We start from the raw sequence: 21024 nt of genomic DNA, 5'->3' as shown, positions 1-21024 counted from the left end.
GCTTTTCCAATGGTTTTTTTTTTTATTATAAAAAATTTGGTTGTCTATGAATCAGTGCCATCAGATCATGATTTTGGATGTCACAAAGTAATGTGGTTAGGAATCCACTCTAAGGTTTGTTGAGTAACAAATCAACCTCATCAATTTGAATATTATGAAGTGGATCCCCACTCCATTGGTGGGTAACAAACTTCATAAAAGTAAGGTCCCTTGGACTTACCCTAATGGAGTTTTTGTAATAAAATTACAATAGTTAGGTCTGTCTGGTAAATGTCTCTTTAAAATATTTATCATAAGAGTCATATACCCATTTTGATATTTATTTATTTTTATTAAAGTGATGCCAATTATATTTATTAGGCACATGTATTAGAAGGACTTATTTTTAATTAAAATATTGGTTAAAGGATTTTTGAAAATTTAATAGTAAAAGGGATATATATTTTTTATAATTTTGAAAACCAACCAACGTGATTATGGGGTTGCAGAAATGCCATTTTCTTAATTTTTTTTTTTATCAAAATAAACTTAATTATATTAAGTTTAAATGTTAAGGTGAGGGCATGTATGAGATCCAAATTTTGTGGTCAAACTACTACTTGGTCCTTCTCTCACTATACTAGTAAAGATGGTTTTACTTTTATTTCAGGCTGAAAAAAAGTTATATAGGAAAATTCAGTTAAACGATAAACTTTTTGGAAAAATTCTCATTAACCTTAAACAAAAAAAAAAAAAGGTATAAAGATAAATTCAGTTTAATGTCTGTATAGTAGATATCCATTTTGCTAAAAAAGAAACAGGTATATGGGAATTTTGATAAATATTTCAAAAAGATGGCTGGATTAACAAATAGTTAATTCAAAGATTAATATTATTGATTTTTGTCATTGATTGAAATATTGAAGACAACATGGAATTATGTACAAGGATGAAGATTATGATTGGAAAAATTAAAACAAGGGAAGAAACAAAGAAAAAGTTCCCATGTTGATTTGAAAGAGGAGTCCGAGTTTGATGGAGGAGCCAAGTTTGAAGTGAGCTCCTCCATCAAACTTATGTGAAATACACGGAGATCAACATGTCATAAGATGTGTTTTATGCCAAATTAAGTATAAGAATGATAATTTCTAGCGGGACAATGTTAAAAGTGTTTGCATAGGATATTGTGTTGGACACTGAGCTGACATAGAGGTGTGCACAGAACATAGATATTTTTACTTGATATGAGTGAAGTGTGCCAATAGATTTTATTAAAAAAACAAACATACTTTCTTGTGATAGAGGTTTGAATTTGAAGACAACAAAATCTCAAGGTGGAAGATGAGTGTGCTTGGATAATTTACTTGTTATAATCTAAAATTTTATAACTTAAAGATATGCTATTGCCACACCAATATTTACTAAGAGCCCCCCATTCATATGATTATTAACAAAGTTAGCACACTTGTTGGGTTGCTTTTAGTAATAAGAAGTGTGCTAATAGAATTTATTCTTGTATATTATTTGGCGCGTTGTAATGTTGTATATAATTTTTTAATTTCATGATGTGTGATACAATTAAGTTGGTGCGTCCACATAAACTCTTCACATCGATCTAACATTCTAACCTCTCTGGTTTAATGGCCGGCACAATTACTTCTCCATCAAACTAACACCTCTGCAACACTCCATCCCATTGAAAAGAGGAAAAACACCCCATTCTATTATGATTTATTTTCATTTTACATTCGATTTATCACTCTTTGGATCTGCAATTTAGGGTTTTTTTTTGTTTGTTTGTTTGATTTAGAATCAAATATTCTTGGAGCTTCATTGTAGATTCTTAGAGAAAATGCAGAGTTCAGGGAACTCGATTTCTCAACCAGAGGCGATATTGGAGTGGCTTCAGAAGGAGATGGGGTACAGGCCACAAGCCCCATACTCTTCTTCTCACAAATCGATGCCCACACTCGATTCTCTCCGAAAGATTTGTCGCGGAAACACGGTTCCAATCTGGAATTTTTTGTTGCAGAGAGTGAAATCGGAGAAAACAGTTGAGAAGATTCGAAGAAATATACTTGTTCATGGAAGTAGTGAGGGGTCGGTAGATGGAAAGAAATTGAGTGATGAGGGAAGAAGTAAAGGGAGGAGGAAGGAAAAAGAAAAATTAGGGTTTGATAGAGGTGTGGGTTCGGAGGGTTCTTTAGAGAGTAGAGAGATTGCTTTAAGAGAAAGAGATTTGGCAGAGACAGAGGTGGAGAGATTGAGGCATGTTCTTCAGAGACAGCGGAAGGAGTTGCGATCGCGAATGCTTGAGGTTTCTAGAGAGGAAGCGGAGCGGAAACGGATGCTCGATGAGAGGTCCAATTACAGGTTAGGGTTCTTGAAAATCAAGCTTAAAAAACCATTTTTTATTCATGGTTTGGTTTCCCATTTTACACTACTGTCTGTGTGAGAGTCTTTTGTTCTCTTTAAATTTTTTTAACTGTTTTGCTGCCCCTTCTGTATTGTTGGACGATAACCAACCCGTTTCCACTTTAAATTTTTGTAGATTTAACAAGAAACCATGGAATGCAGGAAAACTATGAATGATAATGCTAGTTCAAGAATGGTTGGTTGTGATCAAATCATGGTTTTAAATTTTGACATTTTCAATGATATATAACAAAATATTTCCATCTCCACATGACTTCATCTTAATTACAATCAACAGTTTCTTTTTATAATTTTTCGTCGGGAATCAATGTTTATGTCTTGACATATTTCGTCGAACAGTAAATTTCAGCCAAAGTTTTCTGTTCATTTTTTGAATAAATTACTCTAAAAATATTGATAAAATTTATAAAAATAAACAATCATAAACTTCTTATAGATTGGACTTGCAAATTACACATAATATTCATTTATTAAAGAACTGAATTGTGATTGATTTGGTATCAGTATCACTACATCATCTTATTTTGTTTTATTGTATGCTTATTGCTACAATAGATTCAAAACTTTTGTTCCAACATATATCCAAATCCTTTAAATATGAATTGCATTGATATTTGCCTCTTGGCATGCAGACACAAGCAAGTGATGTTGGAGGTTTATGATCAACAGAGTGATGAAGCTGCGAAAATATTTGCAGAGTATCAGAAACGTCTTCATTACTATGTTAATCAAGCAAGGGATGCTCTCAGGCGTATTAGCTCAGTTGTTGATGTAGTCGATGATTTCCATGCAAGCAGTGAGAAGGAGGCTGTTTACTCAACTGTTAAGGGCAACAAATCATCGGATGAAGTTATTCTCATTGAAACGACTCAGGAAAGAAATATTAGGAAGGTCTGTGAATCTCTAGCAACACACATGCTTGAAAAAATACGCAATTCTTTCCCAGCTTATGAAGGAAATGGTATTCATTTGAACCCACATTTAGAAGCTTCAAAGATAGTCATTGATTTTGAAGGTCAAGTACCTGATGAAGTCAAGGATATTATTGTAAATTCCTTGAAGAATCCTCCTCAACTTCTTCAAGCTATTACCATGTATACCTCACGGCTGAAAACATTGATTAGTAGAGAAACAGAGAAAATTGACATCAGAGCCGATGCAGAACTCTTAAGGTCCTCTTGTGTTTCTTTGTTATTGTTTTTTCAGTTTTTTATCCCTGTATATGTAACTCTACCCTTTCATTTTGGTCATGTTAAATGAAATTTTTGAGTACTAGTCATACTTAGGTTCTTCAGCGTTACCTTAGTTCGTGTGAAATACATGCACATCAGAGATTTCATGCATATCAGAGAGCATGAAATCTCTGATGTGCATCAATTGAATGATAATCTTGGAAAGATATTTTCTGTCTGGATTGATCATTTGCAATTCTATTTATTGCCTTTTGTTTGATTCCTATCATCTCTTTTTTTGTATCTGTTAAAAGGTCTTTTTATAGGTAAGCTGGACTTGAATTCATGGCCTCAAAGTTGCATTGCAGAGAGTATCAACCAACTGAGCTATGGGTCCACGCCCAAAATGATTTACCAAATATATATGTTAGAAAATTATGGTACTCTATGTAATTCAATGCGTATGATTCATGTGGAAAATGAGTTGTTCTTTTCTTGATTAATTCTATTAAGCATTTTTAATGTTCAATGGAAGACTTGCAGTGTACTTTTATTGTGGTTAATTCTCTAAATTTAAAATTTAATGAAATCTTGTGACTGATATTATTTTGGATTCAAGACCTGAAGGAAACTGTGCAGTTCTTATTCTTGATATTGTCGAGTAGCATTTACTGTAAAAAATAAAAATTACCAAATGTTTCTTCTATCCTAGTTTACCACTCCAGCATATACCTCTTCAACTGCTGTTAACAAGGCGAGACTTCAAATTTTTAGTATTATAAGAATTTCTGTGACCACTTATTGAGAAGTCCCGTCTTGGTAATTTACAGGAAATGGTTGAAGAAGTTAAATTGTTTAAGTTGGTTCTTCGAAATTTGAGCTTTTGAGAGCCAAAGTGCTAAACTAACATTTTTTCCTGTTTAAGCTATTGTTTAATCCTACTACTTAGGAATAAGGGTTTTGTACTGAAATATACTTTCTGTAATTTTTTCATAGCTTGATTCTCTTGTGCTCTATATTATTTTGTTGTATCTTGTGTTTAATTTCCATGACTGCTCTCTGGTGGGTGCCTCTTATTATTGCTGCATTTTATGAAATGGCCTCTGTAGACTAGGTTATTTTGTGTAGCATATCTCCAATTATGGTGGATGCCTTGTTATTTTTATGTTTTTTTAAAATTGCCTTTGATCAAGTTTTGCTTGTATATGCCTTGTGAAGGTGTTGCCTAATCGTCATTTTCTCAACTGCTCTAGGTACAAATACGAAAACAATAGAGTAACGGATGCTTCTTCTCCTGATGCAAGTTCCCATTTACAATATCAATTGTATGATCATGGGAAAAGAGGAATCGATGTCCCTACCAAAGGAACTCATAACCAGCTTCTTGAAAGACAGGTGCTTTTTATTCACATTTCATTTTATAAATGATTATGGTTCTCGGATTTTTTTTTCGCTTGAGAATATTCCATTGAATTTATTACTTACCTTTCATGTATGCAGTTGCTTTGTCATTGAATTATATAGCCTGTGCCATGTTCTTTCGGAGCATTCCTCACTACTTTTGTACTAATAATTCAATGAAAATTCTGTTATTTTGTTCACTAGATGTATTTCATCTTGTAGCCTTCTATCTTTCAAGTTCACTTATGAGAATCAAGTTTTTGATTCTTATGTGGAGGCCACAGATATCACATGGCTGATACAAGGGCTGTGTAATCTTTTGCTCCCCACATTCATTAAAATGTTCTTTGGTGGCTTTTGATGGATATCTAGTATTTCTTCTTGTACAGAAGGCACATGTTCAACAGTTTGTGGCTACTGAAGATGCTCTGAACAAAGCTGCAGAAGCTAGGAACTTATGTCAAAATCTTATGAAACGCCTACATGGGAGCAGTGATCCAGTTTCATCAAACTCAGTTGCTTTGGGACGCGCATCACAAAATGTGGGCAGTCTTAGGCAATTCGAGGTATCCTATGGTGTTACTTGCTTTAGAAGTATTATCTTCCTAGAGTTAAACACGGTTTGGGGATTATGATTATATGTCCACTTTGTGTACTGGTTTTCATCTACACTTGGACACCTTTTTCTCGGCATTTAATGGGAATGTATGGTCTAATTTGTAATTTACACCTAAATCCTTGCCATGGTGTGGATTGACTATCGTAACATTTCTCCCATTTTTTTGGAATAGTTGGATGTCTGGGCCAAGGAAAGAGAAGCAGCTGGATTGAGGGCAAGCTTGAATACATTGACTTCTGAAGTACACCGCTTGAATAAATTGTGTGCAGAGTGGAAAGAAGCTGAAGAGTTGTTAAGAGAAAAGTGGAAAAAGATTGAAGAGTTTGATGCACGCAGATCAGAACTTGAATCCATATATACTGCTTTGCTTAGAGCTAACATGGTAAAGCAACTCAGCTTTTGATATTTTTCTCAAAACTACAAATCAATAGTTTATTGTCTGCTAAATATCCCCCCTGTATACGAGTTCTGTAACTCCGTGTGATTCTATGAATTTCTTGATGATTCTGGATAAGCTGTTAATATGTATCATTACTGATTGTGTCTCTCACTCTCTTGTGTTCATTGGTCAAATACTTTCTTTCATTTTATTGAATGCATGTCATTGGAATTGTTTAGCAATATAATGAGGACAGGCATTTTAGGATTATTGTTGTGTCAGACACGTATTGACACCTTGACACACATCCTAACACATAAGGTATTGTAACCCTTCATGTTAATGGTTTTCTATAAAAATGACTTCTAAAACAGGGTTGGTGTTATCCATCTTCTGTAACAATTTGTTGAGTTATAGAACAGAGTGTTCAATAACAAGAGTAGTACCTCTCATGCAATTTTCTTGGAGATCTTGGGTTCTTTATACCTTTGGTCAAAACAGAGCTTAGAGTTCTCGGGAACAACTTTTGATGATTTTGTTTTTAGATGGCACTCTTTGTGTAATTACTAATGCTTTAGTTTTCTTCCTTTGTTGTGGTTCGTGAGGCTTTCTTGGCCTCCTTTTTTTGTTTTTGCCCTCTTTAATCAATATATTATACTTTTCAAAAAAAAAAAAAAAAACAATTTGTTGAGTTAAGCTCATCCATGGTTTGAAATAAGAGTTGTCAACTGTTAAGACTTGTTTTCTTTTACTTTTCAAATATTTCTTTCTTAATTTTATTGAAGGATTCTGAGTTAAGTAGAACTAAAATGTTATATTGTAATACATCTGTACAGACACAGACATGTCATACACCTTCAACCTGTGTGAGGCACTGATGAGATACACATGACCGTGTTCTTGTTGCATAGTTTTTGAGGTTTTGGGAGCCCAGAACTTACATTTTATTTCCCAACTTTTCAATTTAAATCTTAGAAATACCTAACTTCTTATCACATAATATCCTGAATTAATTACTATCTGTGATAGGTATATCTGAAGATAGAAAAGTACCCTTTCAAATGCATGATGAGCACGGCTCTATCTTGAACACCCTTTCTCTACTACTATTGTGGGATTTTTTCCCCTTTGTATATATTCTTGGTTTCCTTTCTATTTGAATCCTTTATCAAATATGAAAAGAGCATAAAGTTCAGTTTGTATTGATATTGTAGTTTAATAATTGGAAATTCCAATCAAAGGATCATGATTAATTAAAGCTGCTGTCATTGGAATCTGCACTGAGTTTTATGCATTGTATTTTGGAGACCGACTGTCCTATGCTGCTGCTGACATTTTCATCGAAAGATTCACTTTCATGTTGTTATATGTCTGGCTCTGTTAGTGTATTGTTGCTTTGGAAACAATATACTTATGTCTCTTTTCTCATAGAAGGGATCGAAGAACCTTCTATGTTTATCTGTAGAGTTGTCATTATTTGTAGTTGTTCCAAGTGAAAATGTGGATATATTTAGGGTTGGGTTCCGCTGACTCAAGAAATAACACAAGATCTTGATTGTGTAAAACAAAATCACATTTTCCTTGTAGGAGGCTGCCACATTCTGGGATCAGCAGCCATTAGCTGCAAGGGAGTATGCATCAAGCACCATAATTCCAGCATGTGAAGTTGTTGCGGGCATATCAAACAATGCAAAGGATCTAATTGAGAAAGAATTATCTGCCTTCTATCGAAGTCCTGATAATAGCCTTTACATGTTGCCATCGACTCCACAGGTTGGTAATATTACAACTGATTGTATGGTTATATAATAATTGAGCAGTGTAGCTAGATGTGCCATTCTAGTTTTTCTTCTTTTGGTACATATAATCCCCTTCTCCTCATCCCTCTTCTTCTGACAAAAGAAAAAGGAGAAAAAAAAAAATGAAAAAGGGAAGGAAGGGGACTCATCCAAAGAGTGTTGCTTCATATGGTTTAGCATTTATCAATTATTTTCTTCCTAAGCAGGCTCTCCTGGAGGCTGTGGGCGCTAATGGGTCCACAGGACAGGAAGCAGTTGCAGCTGCAGAGAAGAATGCTGCTCTATTGACTGCGAGAGCTGGTGCTAGAGATCCATCAGCAATTCCATCTATATGCCGTGTTTCTTCTGCCCTTCAATATCATGCTGGTGAGTAGTGCATTTTCACTTATAAGTATGGTCCAACTATGAAAGACGAATGTTCATATTTGCATGCGATGATATCATAGGTGGTTTTAAAATTCTCAGCAATTTTATGATGGACCCTCCACCTCATTTACAAAAAAATATCTTATTTTATGTTCTGTAAGAAGCATAAGGAATCATAAAGTGAGTTCCTTTGTATAATTTTGTCCTCTAAAGAGGATGGAAAGGATAGCCTCCTAGCTTTTTTTTTTTTTTTTTCCTTTCAATTTTGTGACATGGAATTATTTTTCTCTTTCCCCTTGTGGATCCTATTTGCTTGAGGGGCTAATCACCATCTCAATGTGAATTTGGTAAACTTAAGATGCAAGCAGTTTTACTTTTCGGGACCCGGAACATCAAATTAATCAAATAGAAATGTTCCAGCCAATCATAAAATCAACATCCAATTTATTTATTTTCTCGGTTGTTCATCCTCACTTTCTTGGTTGTTCCAACAGTGGCAGAAGCTTGAGTAGAAGTTATATGCACTGATTGAGTTGTATGTTAATCCCTTGCATATGATACTCAATATATCCATGTTATTGCTAAGGTGACAGTTGTTTCCACTCCCTGGCCATGTGTTTTTCGTTGATCAAAGTTGAAGATTAAGGCCTCGGAACATACTCTGTTATTTAAAAAAAAATATGTTCTGATACTATAATGACACAACCCTTAACAAAAGTGTAGTAAATGCAGCAAAAATAGGTAGAAATAGGGATTACCAAGTAAAAATTCAAACTCAATAAAAGCCAATAATAACTCCACGAATGTCCTTTTACGGTTTTCAATCTTCAAACACAGAATGTGTTTCTATTGAATATTGACAAACATTTGCTGTCTAATAATTAGGTTTGGAAGGTTCAGATGCTGGATTAGCAGCAGTGTTGGAATCTCTAGAATTCTGTTTGAAGCTCCGAGGTTCTGAGGCTAGTCTGCTGGAGGACTTATCAAAGGCAATTAATTTGGTGCATATACGACGGGATCTTGTTGAAAGTGGTCATGCATTGTTAAACCACGCATACCGTGCACAACAGGAGCATGAGAGGTAAAACTGCAGCGTGGTCTCTCCTTTCGTATTTGCCATGAAGTGTGCTTGCTTTCTCACCACTCATGGAAGCAATATGCAATAACAAAAACAATAATAATAGTAACTTGAGTCTGTTGATAGCTTTGTGTCTCCATATTTGTGTTCATGACTGCATGTGTGTCTTAGCTCGTTTTGTTTTTTTCTTCTGTTTGTTTGGGACATGGTTAAATGTTGATCCACACTCTTATCTTGCAGGACAACTAGTTATTGTTTGACATTGGCTGCTGAACAAGAAAAAATTGTTATGGAGAAATGGTTGCCTGAACTTAAGACTGCAGTTTTAGATGCCCAAAAATGCTTGGAAGATTGCAAACACACGAGGGGTTTAGTAAGTAACTGCAGCCATTAGCCCTGAATCATGAAATATCCATATCTAGTTTCTTTGACTTTACTGTTTTTCTACCAATAATATACCCTAAGTACCATTAGCTGGGAAAACAGAATCTGTGCTTCTTTGAGTCATAGTATACAGTTTTACCCATGGAAATGTTCAGAAAATGGTATTGGGTCAAAGAAAAGATGTGACCTGCATATAGTGCTTGTTGTCTTGGGTGATTTCCAAACATATGCATTTTAGAAGACCTATTGCTTTGTAGTATCAACAAAGTGAAACCCACTAATTGAATAAAACCATTCTGGACAAGGAAGCTATAATTTCGAACTTCATCAAGCATTTGCACAAAATATGGTTTCGAGTATGTGAAGCTTCTCTGATTTCCCAAAAGGTACCCGATTTGGTAGCTCGCCCACCCTTATGTTGAACGTTAAAAGCCATGGAGTTTGCATCCACATTGTACAAACTGTTACCATGTAAATAATGCATTTTTGGTTGCTTTAATAAGCACATTCAATAAAGAGGATTCTGGGATTCATGGTGCTGGAACCTGATTTCTGAAATCAAATTACAATCGTTTGCCAGGTCGTGAAACTGTCTTCCTCTTAAATGTCTCCCATACCTCAGTAGACATTTCTACTATTTTTGATTTCCTTCTTCCCATGGTATATTTCTTTAGGTGGAAGAATGGTGGGAGCAACCAGCTGCGACAGTAGTTGACTGGATTAAGGTCGATGGGAAAAATGTGACTGCTTGGCTTGATCATGTGAAGGAGCTCCAAATGGCTTTTTACAACAAGCTTTTGTGAATGAAATCATCAAGAATCATGTGCCTAAGGGTGATATCGCTTCAGGAGTTCAGGGATTACCATTTTGAGGATTTTTTGTTTAGATGGTAGCTTGTGTGTAGAGGGTGATATCACTACGGTTTGAGGCGATGCTTGTTTGTAGTTTTTCTTTTTGTGTGTTATTTCTTTTGCATCCTTCTTTAGTCTGCTTTCACGTCAACTTGGAGACTTACACCCCTGGAAATTACGTTTGAAGAGGGTCGGCAGATTGGAGTTGAGTACTAATGGTAATACAGGTAGGTCTTTGATCAGATGCTGGTATTGGTGGTGGTTTATTTGCAGGGGATCGTTCGGTGTAAATTTACACTTGTATGAAATGTTCCCCCTTTGGAAAGGTCATCCTTAGTGTAGGGAATATGTAGTTTTTGGCTTTGGGTGGTTTCTTATAAATAATTATATCTTCCAGGCTTGATTTATTCGAAAGTCAGTGTGATTTAATTGTAAAGAATTTGTTTGTAAGTGTGCCTGTAACATGGTTTTGATCTTTATTGAATAGGTGAATTTGGTGTTCTTCTAACAAAAAAAGAAATATTAATTATAGTAATTGTTTTGATATTCCATTCTCTTCTAACTGACTACATGCTCTGAAATTGAGCATATAGAAATGAAGGATGTTGAGATAAAAGTTAAAAGATAAGGATAAAATGAAATTGTATGTATTTGTGGAATTGTTGTAGTCTCAGTAGGTTATAAACGAGATTTGTTATCAGATGGAAATGATTTACACAGATTGTATAATTTAGTCGGAACACCGTCACACATAATGGAGAGGTTACAACATAATTGAAGTAAGGTTACAAAATGAGTTGGATTGCTAGCATTGTCATACTAGGATTTGGAAAGATCATTTAACCTTCAGTGTGTTTGGATTGAGAGATAAGAAAAGAACAAAAAGTGAGTTTGTCTTCATTTTTCTTGTTTGGATTGTTAAATGAGGAGAGAAAAAGGGTCAAATTTTTTATTTTTTTCTCTCTAAATTAGAGGAAAAAGAAATGTTCATGACTAATTAGAGCATTAAAAATAACAGTGCTACCTTTTGTTTTTTCTCTCCAAACTTATGTTTTTATATTGTCAAACCAAACAAGATGGAAAAAAATTGGAATTCCTCTTTCCTTTTAATGAGTTTCTTTTCCCTTAGTTTCTCTCAACCCAAACAATGAAAGACAGACTCAAATTAAGTTTAATTTTATATATATATAAACTACAAAGATCAAGGTAAAACAACACTCATGTAAATCCAAGCAACACAAACCACACAACCCACCACATCAGATGACAAGAAAGCAGTAACAAAACCAAAATACACTAATAAGAGACTTGAAAGATTAATCAGAGACCATAGTTCAAACCCATTTTCTAGATCTAACACCCATTCAATCTTGATCACCTTTCCCTCTCAGATTCTGAAAGTAAGATTTGGGGCTTCTCTCAAAATCTTTCCTGGGCATCCTGTAATCTCTTCCAGGGGCCTTCATCATCTTTTTGGGAGGAGACCCACCACTCCAATTCCACAAAACTATCAAAACAACCAACCCAAACAAGTAAGGATGCTGTTTTATCTTCTCTACAGAGAAACCCACAATGCTCTTTACATAAGGAATGGCTTCAGTCACTCTCTCCTCTGTAAAAGCCAGAAATCTCTTTACATAAGGAAGGGCTTCACTCACTCTGTCCTCTGTAAAACCCACCAATCTCTTCACCAAAGGATGGGATTCCTTCAGTTTCTCTTCAGTGAAACATGCAAGACTAGTTATCTTCTGTAAGACGAACCTCCATGTACTCTCTAAGAGAGGGAGAGAGTCTCTGAGTTTCTCTGATAATTGGTTTACTGCACTACCTGCCATTTCTCTCAAAGAAGGGAAAGTTGGTGGAATGACTATGAGGTCTTCTTTGCTTGTTTGCTAAGAACGAGACCTATAAAATAAGACTGACCCATGGAACCTTTAATAAAAGTTTATTTGGTTCTCAACTATTAAATATTTAGGCTACATTTCAATAAGTCATGGAATAATGAAATTCCTCAACCAGGCCTGCCCCACAAGTAACTTTTTAACTTTAGAGTGTAGATTGATGGGGCTTTAGGATCTGTTTGATTTCCCATAAAAAAAAAAAAATGGGATGCAAAAATGTTTATTTATTTTTCCTTAAAAAGTAGCAAGTTTTAGGTGTATGATTGTGAATTTTTCCAAGAAAACTATTTTTCTAAGGAATTTTTTTTCCCTTTGGACACAAATATTTTTTCATTTCACATCTCTCAGAAAAAATCTTTCCATCTCTTGATGTTATTCTCTCCAGGTCGCCTCCACCATCAAAAGAAAAATATCAGTTCTTTATTTGACACTTTCTCAGGTGCAATCAAACGCCAAATTTCATTTTTTTTTTTCTTTCAAGGAATTCAATTTTTTTTACGACTAATTCCCCTTGAAAACAAATATAAAAAGTAAAAAAAAAAAAAAAAAGCCCTTAGGTTATGTTTGGATTGAGAGAAGTGGAGAAAGAAAAATTTAATTTCTCTCCACCATATTTGGATTGACAAGAGAGAACTTGAGACAATTTTAAAATTTTCAAATACCTTAAAAGTTGATCTAAGAATGAAGTTAGAATTATAAAATATTTTAGAAGGGTTTTGTCTCCATTTCTCTCCTCTTCTCTCCACTTTTGGAGAGGAAGAATACTCAGCTTTTTTTATCTCCTCTCCCCCTTCAATTCTTTTCTCTTCTCTCTCCTTAACAATTCAAACAAGAGAATTGGAGAGAAATTTATTTTCTCTTCTCTTCAAACACATCCTTTTAGGTGTTGTGATGATCACCTAATAACTGGTTTAGTATTTGTATCTTGGATCACATTCTTTTGAGATTTCATCTCATTATTGTAGGACCTCTTAACATTTTTTTTCCTAATTGAGGTTGTGATCTGCCTTGGTAGAACATGTCCACATTATGGGTCGACTTTATCTTCGTTTAATGCCTACAAGAGTTAATCATAAATTTCTTTCCACTCATTGACCTTAATCTTCACCACAAAATTGTCTTTCAATTGCTATTATAATGTTTTGTGGATTGACAACTAAGTAACTTGACAAAATTCTAAATCTGTCAAAACAAATAATTAAAATCTTCAAATTAACTTGACAACTAAGTCGGTGATCTACCTAGATGAGTCATATAAAGATATATTAAAATTATAAATATTTAAAGGAAAATGATGGACTACTTGGGTGGGTTGGACATTGTGTTCAACACTGCACTAATGTGGTAGTGTATAGAGAACCATTGATTTTTAAACTTGTATCTCGAGGAAATCATCCCCACAAAAACTATGTATTCATTGCATGAAAAATAAACAAGTGGCGCATTTGATAGAGTAAAAGCAAAAGTTCACAAAGATTCCATTAGTTTTTTATTTTTTCATTCACCATAAGGGATTTTTGCATCCTTCCTTTACAATTTTGAAAATGGATAGATTCGTTGTTTGACTTATTTTTAATTTTTAATTTACTATTTTGTACCTTTCTAAATAATTATTCATTGTTTACTTTGCTTCAAAAGATAATATATTGTCCAAACGATGAAATCGCTACTAGTTTGTTTTAAGTTTCTTGAACATTGTGGAGAGTGGGGCATATTTTTATCATGAAATTTTAGAAGAATAAATATTTTTTGATAGCGAGCATTATAGAATATTTTTCGTTACTTAGGTGAGTTAGGACAAATATCACAAACAAGTAAATCTATGTATATTAAAGAGTGATTATAGCTTTACAAACATAGTAATATTTCAAATATTTTTAGGAGTCGTTGCGTTTACCTTGTGGCATCTAAAGACATGATCCAATTTCACAGGCATGTAGAGCACAAAATTTTATGAACTTGACAAAATAAATATTTTTCATCTTTAAATTTTAATTTTAAATTTGAAAGTGGATGTTCAATAGTTGTCCCTTTTCAAAACCTTGGATCAAACCTAAAAAAAAATATATTATTTTTTCATCCAAGTTTTTCTATGAATTCTAGAGGATCTTGGTAGTGGATTGCCAAATTGGTATCCATTTCAACTAAACGACTCTAAGTTAGTATGGACTATGGAAAGTATTTCTCTATATTAAATATTATATTTTGAATATTATATATGTATTTTCAAAACAAGAGCCTATAAGGCATTTAGTTGAAACTGTTTAATAGCTAAATGAGTCGTGCTGAGTGACCTCAATGGGGGACACATGAGAGACACTTTGATGTGGTGGCGCAAGCATGTCTATAAATCATTTTTATTAGTATCTCAGAGAAAATACATCTATGGGCTTGCGCACACCACCACATCAAAGTGTCCCCCATTGAGGTCACTCCAACATTAATTCGATTAAATTACTATGTTACCACTCGTTCAACAATTACAAGATATTTAACCCCTCAATATGTTCTCCATTAGACTACCAATTTCGATGCCAACTACTACTTGTGATGCTATGTGCCATAAATATCTACAAATCCATCTAATACTATTTTTTTCTTTTTTTGGTTGTCGGCAAATCGTCTTCTAATATTGTACATCAGGTGATGCGTGATATAGTCAGAGAAATCCCTATAACTCCTGAAGCATTGGATCATGTTTTTGGATGCCACAAGGTGAGCCCAAGTACCCTTAGCAATGGTGAAATACTTACTAACTTAGTAAGATTAGTTGGAATAATTAAAAAGTGTTCTTATTAAATACAGTCTACTTGGTGTGATGGTCGTTTTAATTCCTCTCTTTATCTGGCGAAAATCCAAAGCTAAAGAAAGAAAGAAACGAAAATATTGTAATTTTAATGGACAATTCTAGATTTGTAACGTTTCGATCATCTCTCTCTATGGACAGGTACATCTTGTTCGTTTTTCTGATACTTACTTTTGTCGGTAGAAATTATGTGCTCTTATCGCCAAGAATCTGAAATGGGTCTGTTTGGTTTTATGGATTTCAAATTGTTTTTGGATATCTTTTTGTTTAATTTTATATCATTCTCAGAAGGAGGAGTTTTACTGAATTTCCCCTTGTTTATCTGTTAGTATATAAGAATCCATTCTATTTATTTATTTGAATAGTTTGTTAGATTTTTTTCCCCTAATTTTGAGAAGAATCCCTTCTAAAGTATTATATCTGTTAAAATTACAAAAATCTATGAAATAATGGAGTTCATGAAGCTGGGTATCTTCTTCTTTTTCTTCTTTCTTTTAAGATCATTTTTATGTCGTTTTGAATTTTAATAATAATTCATGTTTTTTTCCTTTTTCTGATATTGAGAAAAATCCCTTTTACACTAAAAAGCGTGTCTTTTAAAATGACAGAAATCAATGAAATAAGTGAGTTTTAGATTTGGGGCATCTCCTCTCTTCAATTTTTTAAGGGGTTTGGATAATTTTTTTTTGTTTTTTGTTTTTGCCCTGTTATTGGTATTGGCAAAAGATCTGTTTTCCTTTATTTATTTATTTATTTATTATTATTTATTAAATAAAAATATTGTAGAGTACAATTTTAGTAGTTTTGGATGTCTATCGTGGGATATAATTGAGTGTTTTTTTTTTTTTTTTTTACATTTACATCAGCTCATGGAACTCTAGCTACATTAGTCTTCAATTTGGATTGAGAAGTATCAATCTTTGATTTCAGATACTTAATCTTCTTGTAAATTTCTCTTCTTTGACAGGTCAAAGTAAATCTTGAATTTCTTAACCCCTTGTGGTAGCCAAGAGTTGCCAATATCCCGAGAGATTCTATTCTGCAAGCTTAGATGTAGCTCGCAGATTACGTTTCCCTTTTCTTTTTTCTTGTTGATAAATGGACGTCTTTCTTGATGGTAATGGTTGATATATCGGATATTTGTGATTGAAGTTTGAGAATTACCTTGGAGGCCTTTAGTTAAAGAAGAAACTGAAGTGTACTATGGGTGCTGTTTGTTGCTGTTTACATGATGAGGACTTTGAAGAGTATGTAAATCCCAACAGTTTTGTTTACAGGAACTGTTTCTGTCTCAGATGCTTTGTTCAGAACTGCTTAAATGCGGTATGCTTTTTTCTTTTAAGTAAATCCAGTTTTAACCTTTTCTATTTTTCCAGTTATCCGTTTTTAAGATTTAGAAAATCATTTGGGTATATTTAAGTTGTAATTTTAAATATTGTAGCTTTGTATGTATGCTTTTGGTTGATACATTATGTTCTAGATTCAAAGTTTGTGTTTCCATTAAATGGAACCTTTAGTTCTATTTTCGAGCGTTGCTTTATGTTTCTTTATTTCTTTTCCCCATTGATCTTTTTTTTTTTTGGCATTAATAAGAACCATAGGCAGTGTTGCTGACTGCATTTGTAGCTTTTTTGCCATTTTATTACATCTAACCAACTTAGATATATATAGCATCTTCATTCTGTCCTGCTAAGTGTAAGCCATTATATGGGAGTTTTTTTGGATTCTTGCTTTTGAATACATTTACGCCACTAGATCATATGATGTGGGAGAAGAGTAAGGGAGAGGGAGGTTAAATGTGGAAAGGTGAAGAAGGGGAGGTGGCAAGGGTTTGAAGCTATCTTGAATATATTGGCTTCGATGTTTTTTAGTTTTGCATCGAATTTTCTATAGTTCTCGTGGTCTGAACCTAGCTGCTTCTCAAGACATCTCCCAGAGATGCCATTGATTAGATGGCTTTGATCGTCTAACCCTTGTCATGAAGCACCACTAAGCATGGTCAAAAGGATCAACTGGCATCTTGCCACTCTGCAATAATGTGCACCTATGCTTGCATCCATGCACACATGGTGCTAAAACAGTGTACCTCGATACTCTGGATCGTTTGGTCTTGTGTTATATAACTCATATGTAATAACTAAGTGGAAATGGACAATGTTTGTCCCACTGCCTAACTCTTTTCTTGAGCAATGTTGGAATATCTCCACACACTTCGTTTTAAAACAAGACATCTTCAAAAACTGGCAAGTGGGGTGAAAACCATATGAATATGGGGTCTAACCAATATAAAAATGGGTTGTTTCACTTGTTCAAATATAATAAATTATGTTTTAGACAATTCTAAATTTAAACATAAAGGACAGTTTTTTTTTTTTTTCGGTTTCCTTAAAGTGAAACTTGAAAACTCGGTTATCCGCAAATCACGGTTGCCTTGCATGTGGTACTTTCACGTTTCCATTTCTTAAGTTAGCTGTTACAAGAAATACCTCCTCCAATGCTTTTTCTCATGAATAACAATAGTAAATTATATCTATTTTACAGACCCATGTCCTCCCCCCTTCCCCCTCATCTTTTGGCCTGCTTAGTGCTGGTAAATTTTGCAAGCCATAGCTTAACATTTCCTTGATGATCTTCTAAAATTACAACGAAAGTATGCTGTGAATGATATGGGGATAGGATTGTGGGCTGAAATGCACAAATTGGCCTATAAACTTGCTAAGCTAAAGGTTGGATCACCTATTCAGTCGAACTAGATAAATTTCATGCTCAAGAGCAAAGTCTGTAGGGTTCTTGGGTTATAATGAATCTGGTACTGCAAAGTTTAGGAGCTTCTTGCAACGGTGGTTAAGGTATGGATTAGTCATCTGTTTAAAGATTTAATCATGCATTATTCCAACTAGCTTTGGTTTTAGGGACGGGAACTTAATGTATTAATGTCTAATAGCCTATCATTAAATAAGATATTTCAATTTCGGTGATTCACAGTCATGTTCTGAAATTCTTCTTTTCTTCCCCTTCTCTGCAGTACACAGCATTGTTTCGAAGAGGGGAAGTGCATGCCACCCCTTTATCTGTTCAAGGGGCGGCATCGTTGACTTCTACAGTGTCACATGACAGTACTCTTTCTGACATAAACAGCTCTCCTCCAAGGCCTTTACCTTACGATGCAGATCTAAGATGTTTCCTTTTTCCACAGGAAGGACTTGTCTCAAGACGTGAGAAGGGCTCAAGTCAGTCACATGAAGAATCTGCACCACTTAGAAGAGGTGACATTGATGTGCCTCTAGAATCTCTAACTGCAGTACCCGCATGGAATGGGTCTGATGGAATATTATCGAAAGAATCCCCTTCGGAGTCCTCAGTGAAGCACTCCTCAACAAAAGTGGCAAGTGGAGTTGGGTATCTTTACTTATCACCAGAAGATGATGATGTCTGCCCCACATGTCTCGAAGGTATGATTTATGGAACTTGTTTTGTTTGCGTTCGTTTATATTCTATATCTTTGTGGGATCAGATATGAGTTCAGCACCCTATTTGGCGATGAAGATACCATTTCATTCAGTTTTCTCATAAAATCGTGGGTGATACTGCTGGAATGGGTTTTGCATCATATCTTTTACACTTATGTCTGGGAGTACTTTAGTTTCTCAAAGTCCAAATTGCAAATAACATTAATTCCTTATATTTTTTCTTGCAGAATATACTCTTCAAAACCCCAAAATTATGACCGGATGTTCTCACCATTTCCACCTTGGTTGTATATATGAGTGGATGGAGAGAAGTGAAACATGTCCAGTCTGTGGCAAGGTAACTTCTTTCTTACTCGTCGGTTATGCATAATGATCCTTTAAGAATTGGCATGGGAGATGGTTTTGTCATTTGATTTGCATTTTCATATTAGTGCTAAGTGTTAGGTCTGAAGTTCAAACTATTTGGCATGCCAATTCTCCAACTTGGCTAAGTTCTATTGGGTTTTTAAGCATACCTTTATGAACCATTAAGGTGCAAGTCAAGTGCGTAAAGGCTGACTTAGTACAAGTCAAATTGTGTTAACTTGATTCAAATTGAGTATGGTGATTCAAAGGATCAAAACTTAGTGATGACTCTGCTGAGGTGTACGGCATTGATTCGAAGCCTTGACTGAATAGGAACTATAGTAGAACAGTTGGTATGATTAATTGGACTGAACCTTAATTCTTGTGTGCTTCAAAGAATGTCCAGAAATCTAAGAGACATGCATTCCTACAGAGTAGTTGTGCTGCGCGTGTACGGGTAGAGTGATAGTTGACAAAGATAAGAAGTTTTTCTCACAGCCAATCTCAGAAAATAGGAATCTTAGGTTTGGTGTATATTTTGATTAATTATTTTTACAAAGTAAATAGTTTATATGAGAATAGGATTAAATGTGTATAAATTTGGATGGCAGCTTTTATTTAGTTATGATATCATATTCAATGAGAGTATTATCTCTTCCAAAATAAACGGGCTGCTTATGTATGAAGCCATGTAGAACTCAAACTTGAGATAAATATGAATTTAGGTATATGAAGATTCACTATTAAAAGGAGGAAATATTTTTTTCATATAAAGTAATACACTTTGACATGATTAAATGGGGTTGGTTTCTGTTTATCCTTTCTCTTTTTGTCAGTGATTCCAAATCCGCTCGGTTTCTCACTCACTCCCCGCTTCCACAAATAGATCCGAGCAGAAATGTTTCACTTACATAAGTTTCCATATTTTTTTTGGGAAGATACAAGGACAAGAAAAAATGAGGAGTTGTCGACTGTAAAACTGGGTCTCTCCTTTATCATGTAGAAAATATGGTAATCATCGTCAAAGCCTTACCCCAAAGATCTGTGGTTGAGCTAAACGAATCTTATGCCTCCGTGCACTTTTGTTCTCATCATGAGTGAAGAGATCCAAGGGTGGACAGAGTAAAATCTCAATGGCACATTATGATAGAAATATTTGTTTATGTTTTCTGATTGAACTTTATTATGTTCTTAATGTCATTCTTTATTCTGAAGTTATTCTCATTTGGTTGGCTTTTCAAGGTGATGGTATTCCACGAAACAACTTGATCTCAGAGGTTAAACTCGTCTCTGTTGTAGCTGAAAGACCAACAGGAAAAGAAAACAAAAAGGAAGCAAAGAAACAACTCCTGTAATAGTATTTGTGAATATCCCAGGTAAAAGAAAATTTCATCTATTTAGATCTTAAGGGAGTTTGTAAATACATGTTTTCGCTCACCTGTCGTTTTTTTTTGTTTTGGGGTGTGGTTTCTTTAAACTAGATTATTTACAGAAAAGAAAGTAAAATTGATGGATTGAAGAAACACTTGGAACCAGATGTGGAGATGTCTTGTTTTCTTCTGATATTTACATATAATTATGAAATAATTCATTACATTGCACATAAATAATGATGCAAGAAGTGGGTCTTTTAGACAAATTTTGGCGGTCATTTCACGAGAACCATTCTATATAACAAAATGAAGAGGGAAGAGGAGGAGGAGGAGGAGGGGAAGAGGGGGGTTGTTGAGCATTGTTGTAGTACTTTGGTGTTCCCATGTTTTTTGACTGAACCTTGTATCAACAGAAACTGATTCTACTGCTTCTCATGTTCTTTTGTCTATCTTTATTGCTCTTTTTAATTTTTTTTTTTAAAAAAAAAAAAAAGAAAAAGAAAAAGAAAAAATCAATCCCCAACACCAACCATCATTTATAGGCGATCCTCCATTTTTGGTGAATGTTTGGGATATACCCCCTGCCATTTCGAACTGATGATGTACCTCTCTTGATCTTGAATTCTTAGAGAGACCTACGAAAAATGACTAAAAATCCTTGATTC

At 34.4% G+C, this 21024-nt stretch overlaps 2 protein-coding genes across 6 annotated transcripts; both read left to right on the top strand.

Moving 5' to 3' along the window:
• The first annotated feature begins 1537 nt into the window (after positions 1 to 1537).
• Positions 1538 to 12283, top strand: AUG5 (HAUS augmin-like complex subunit). Its single transcript, XM_086448737.1, has 10 exons — positions 1538 to 2352; positions 3048 to 3587; positions 4841 to 4982; positions 5378 to 5554; positions 5780 to 5989; positions 7574 to 7759; positions 7992 to 8151; positions 9037 to 9232; positions 9470 to 9602; positions 10288 to 12283. Exons 1-10 carry the CDS (start codon positions 1832 to 1834, stop codon positions 10414 to 10416), a joined length of 2394 nt encoding a protein of 797 aa, XP_086304863.1. The 5' UTR covers positions 1538 to 1831; the 3' UTR covers positions 10417 to 12283.
• Positions 12284 to 14971: 2688 nt separating this feature from the next.
• LOC147399247 (E3 ubiquitin-protein ligase At3g02290-like) lies at positions 14972 to 20582 on the top strand. Of its 5 annotated transcripts, XR_015180112.1 has the most exons (6): positions 15156 to 15312; positions 16139 to 16494; positions 18197 to 18623; positions 18869 to 18978; positions 20229 to 20362; positions 20468 to 20582. XR_015180112.1 is itself a non-coding variant. In XM_086448736.1 (5 exons), exons 2-5 carry the CDS (start codon positions 16375 to 16377, stop codon positions 20253 to 20255), a joined length of 684 nt encoding a protein of 227 aa, XP_086304862.1. In that variant the 5' UTR covers positions 14972 to 15080; positions 16139 to 16374; the 3' UTR covers positions 20256 to 20582. The 5 variants fall into 5 exon arrangements, 4 of the variants coding, with proteins under 4 accessions (XP_086304862.1, XP_086304859.1, XP_086304860.1 ...); XM_086448736.1 differs by lacking the exon at positions 15156 to 15312 and adding an exon at positions 14972 to 15080 and having other exon boundaries at positions 20229 to 20582; XM_086448733.1 differs by having other exon boundaries at positions 20229 to 20582.
• Positions 20583 to 21024: the final 442 nt, after the last annotated feature.

The sequence above is a fragment of the Akebia trifoliata genome, chromosome 7 (genome assembly GCF_017979445.1).
Source record: "Akebia trifoliata isolate Shusen 1 chromosome 7, ASM1797944v1, whole genome shotgun sequence".
Taxonomy (NCBI): domain Eukaryota; kingdom Viridiplantae; phylum Streptophyta; class Magnoliopsida; order Ranunculales; family Lardizabalaceae; genus Akebia; species Akebia trifoliata.
The sequence above is the reverse complement of the archived record's forward strand: the minus strand, read 5'-3'. Positions and strand labels throughout refer to the sequence as shown.

Coding starts and splice junctions, on each gene's coding strand:
- LOC147399247 (XM_086448736.1), top strand. CDS start 16,375: ATGGGTGCTGTTTGTTGCTGTTTACATGATGAGGACTTTGAAGAGTAT. Junction 18,624..18,868: donor CTGCCCCACATGTCTCGAAG/GTATGATTTATG, acceptor TTTTTCTTGCAG/AATATACTCTTCAAAACCCC. Junction 18,979..20,228: donor CATGTCCAGTCTGTGGCAAG/GTAACTTCTTTC, acceptor TGGCTTTTCAAG/GTGATGGTATTCCACGAAAC.
- AUG5 (XM_086448737.1), top strand. CDS start 1,832: ATGCAGAGTTCAGGGAACTCGATTTCTCAACCAGAGGCGATATTGGAG. Junction 5,555..5,779: donor GCAGTCTTAGGCAATTCGAG/GTATCCTATGGT, acceptor TTTTTGGAATAG/TTGGATGTCTGGGCCAAGGA. Junction 8,152..9,036: donor TGCCCTTCAATATCATGCTG/GTGAGTAGTGCA, acceptor TCTAATAATTAG/GTTTGGAAGGTTCAGATGCT.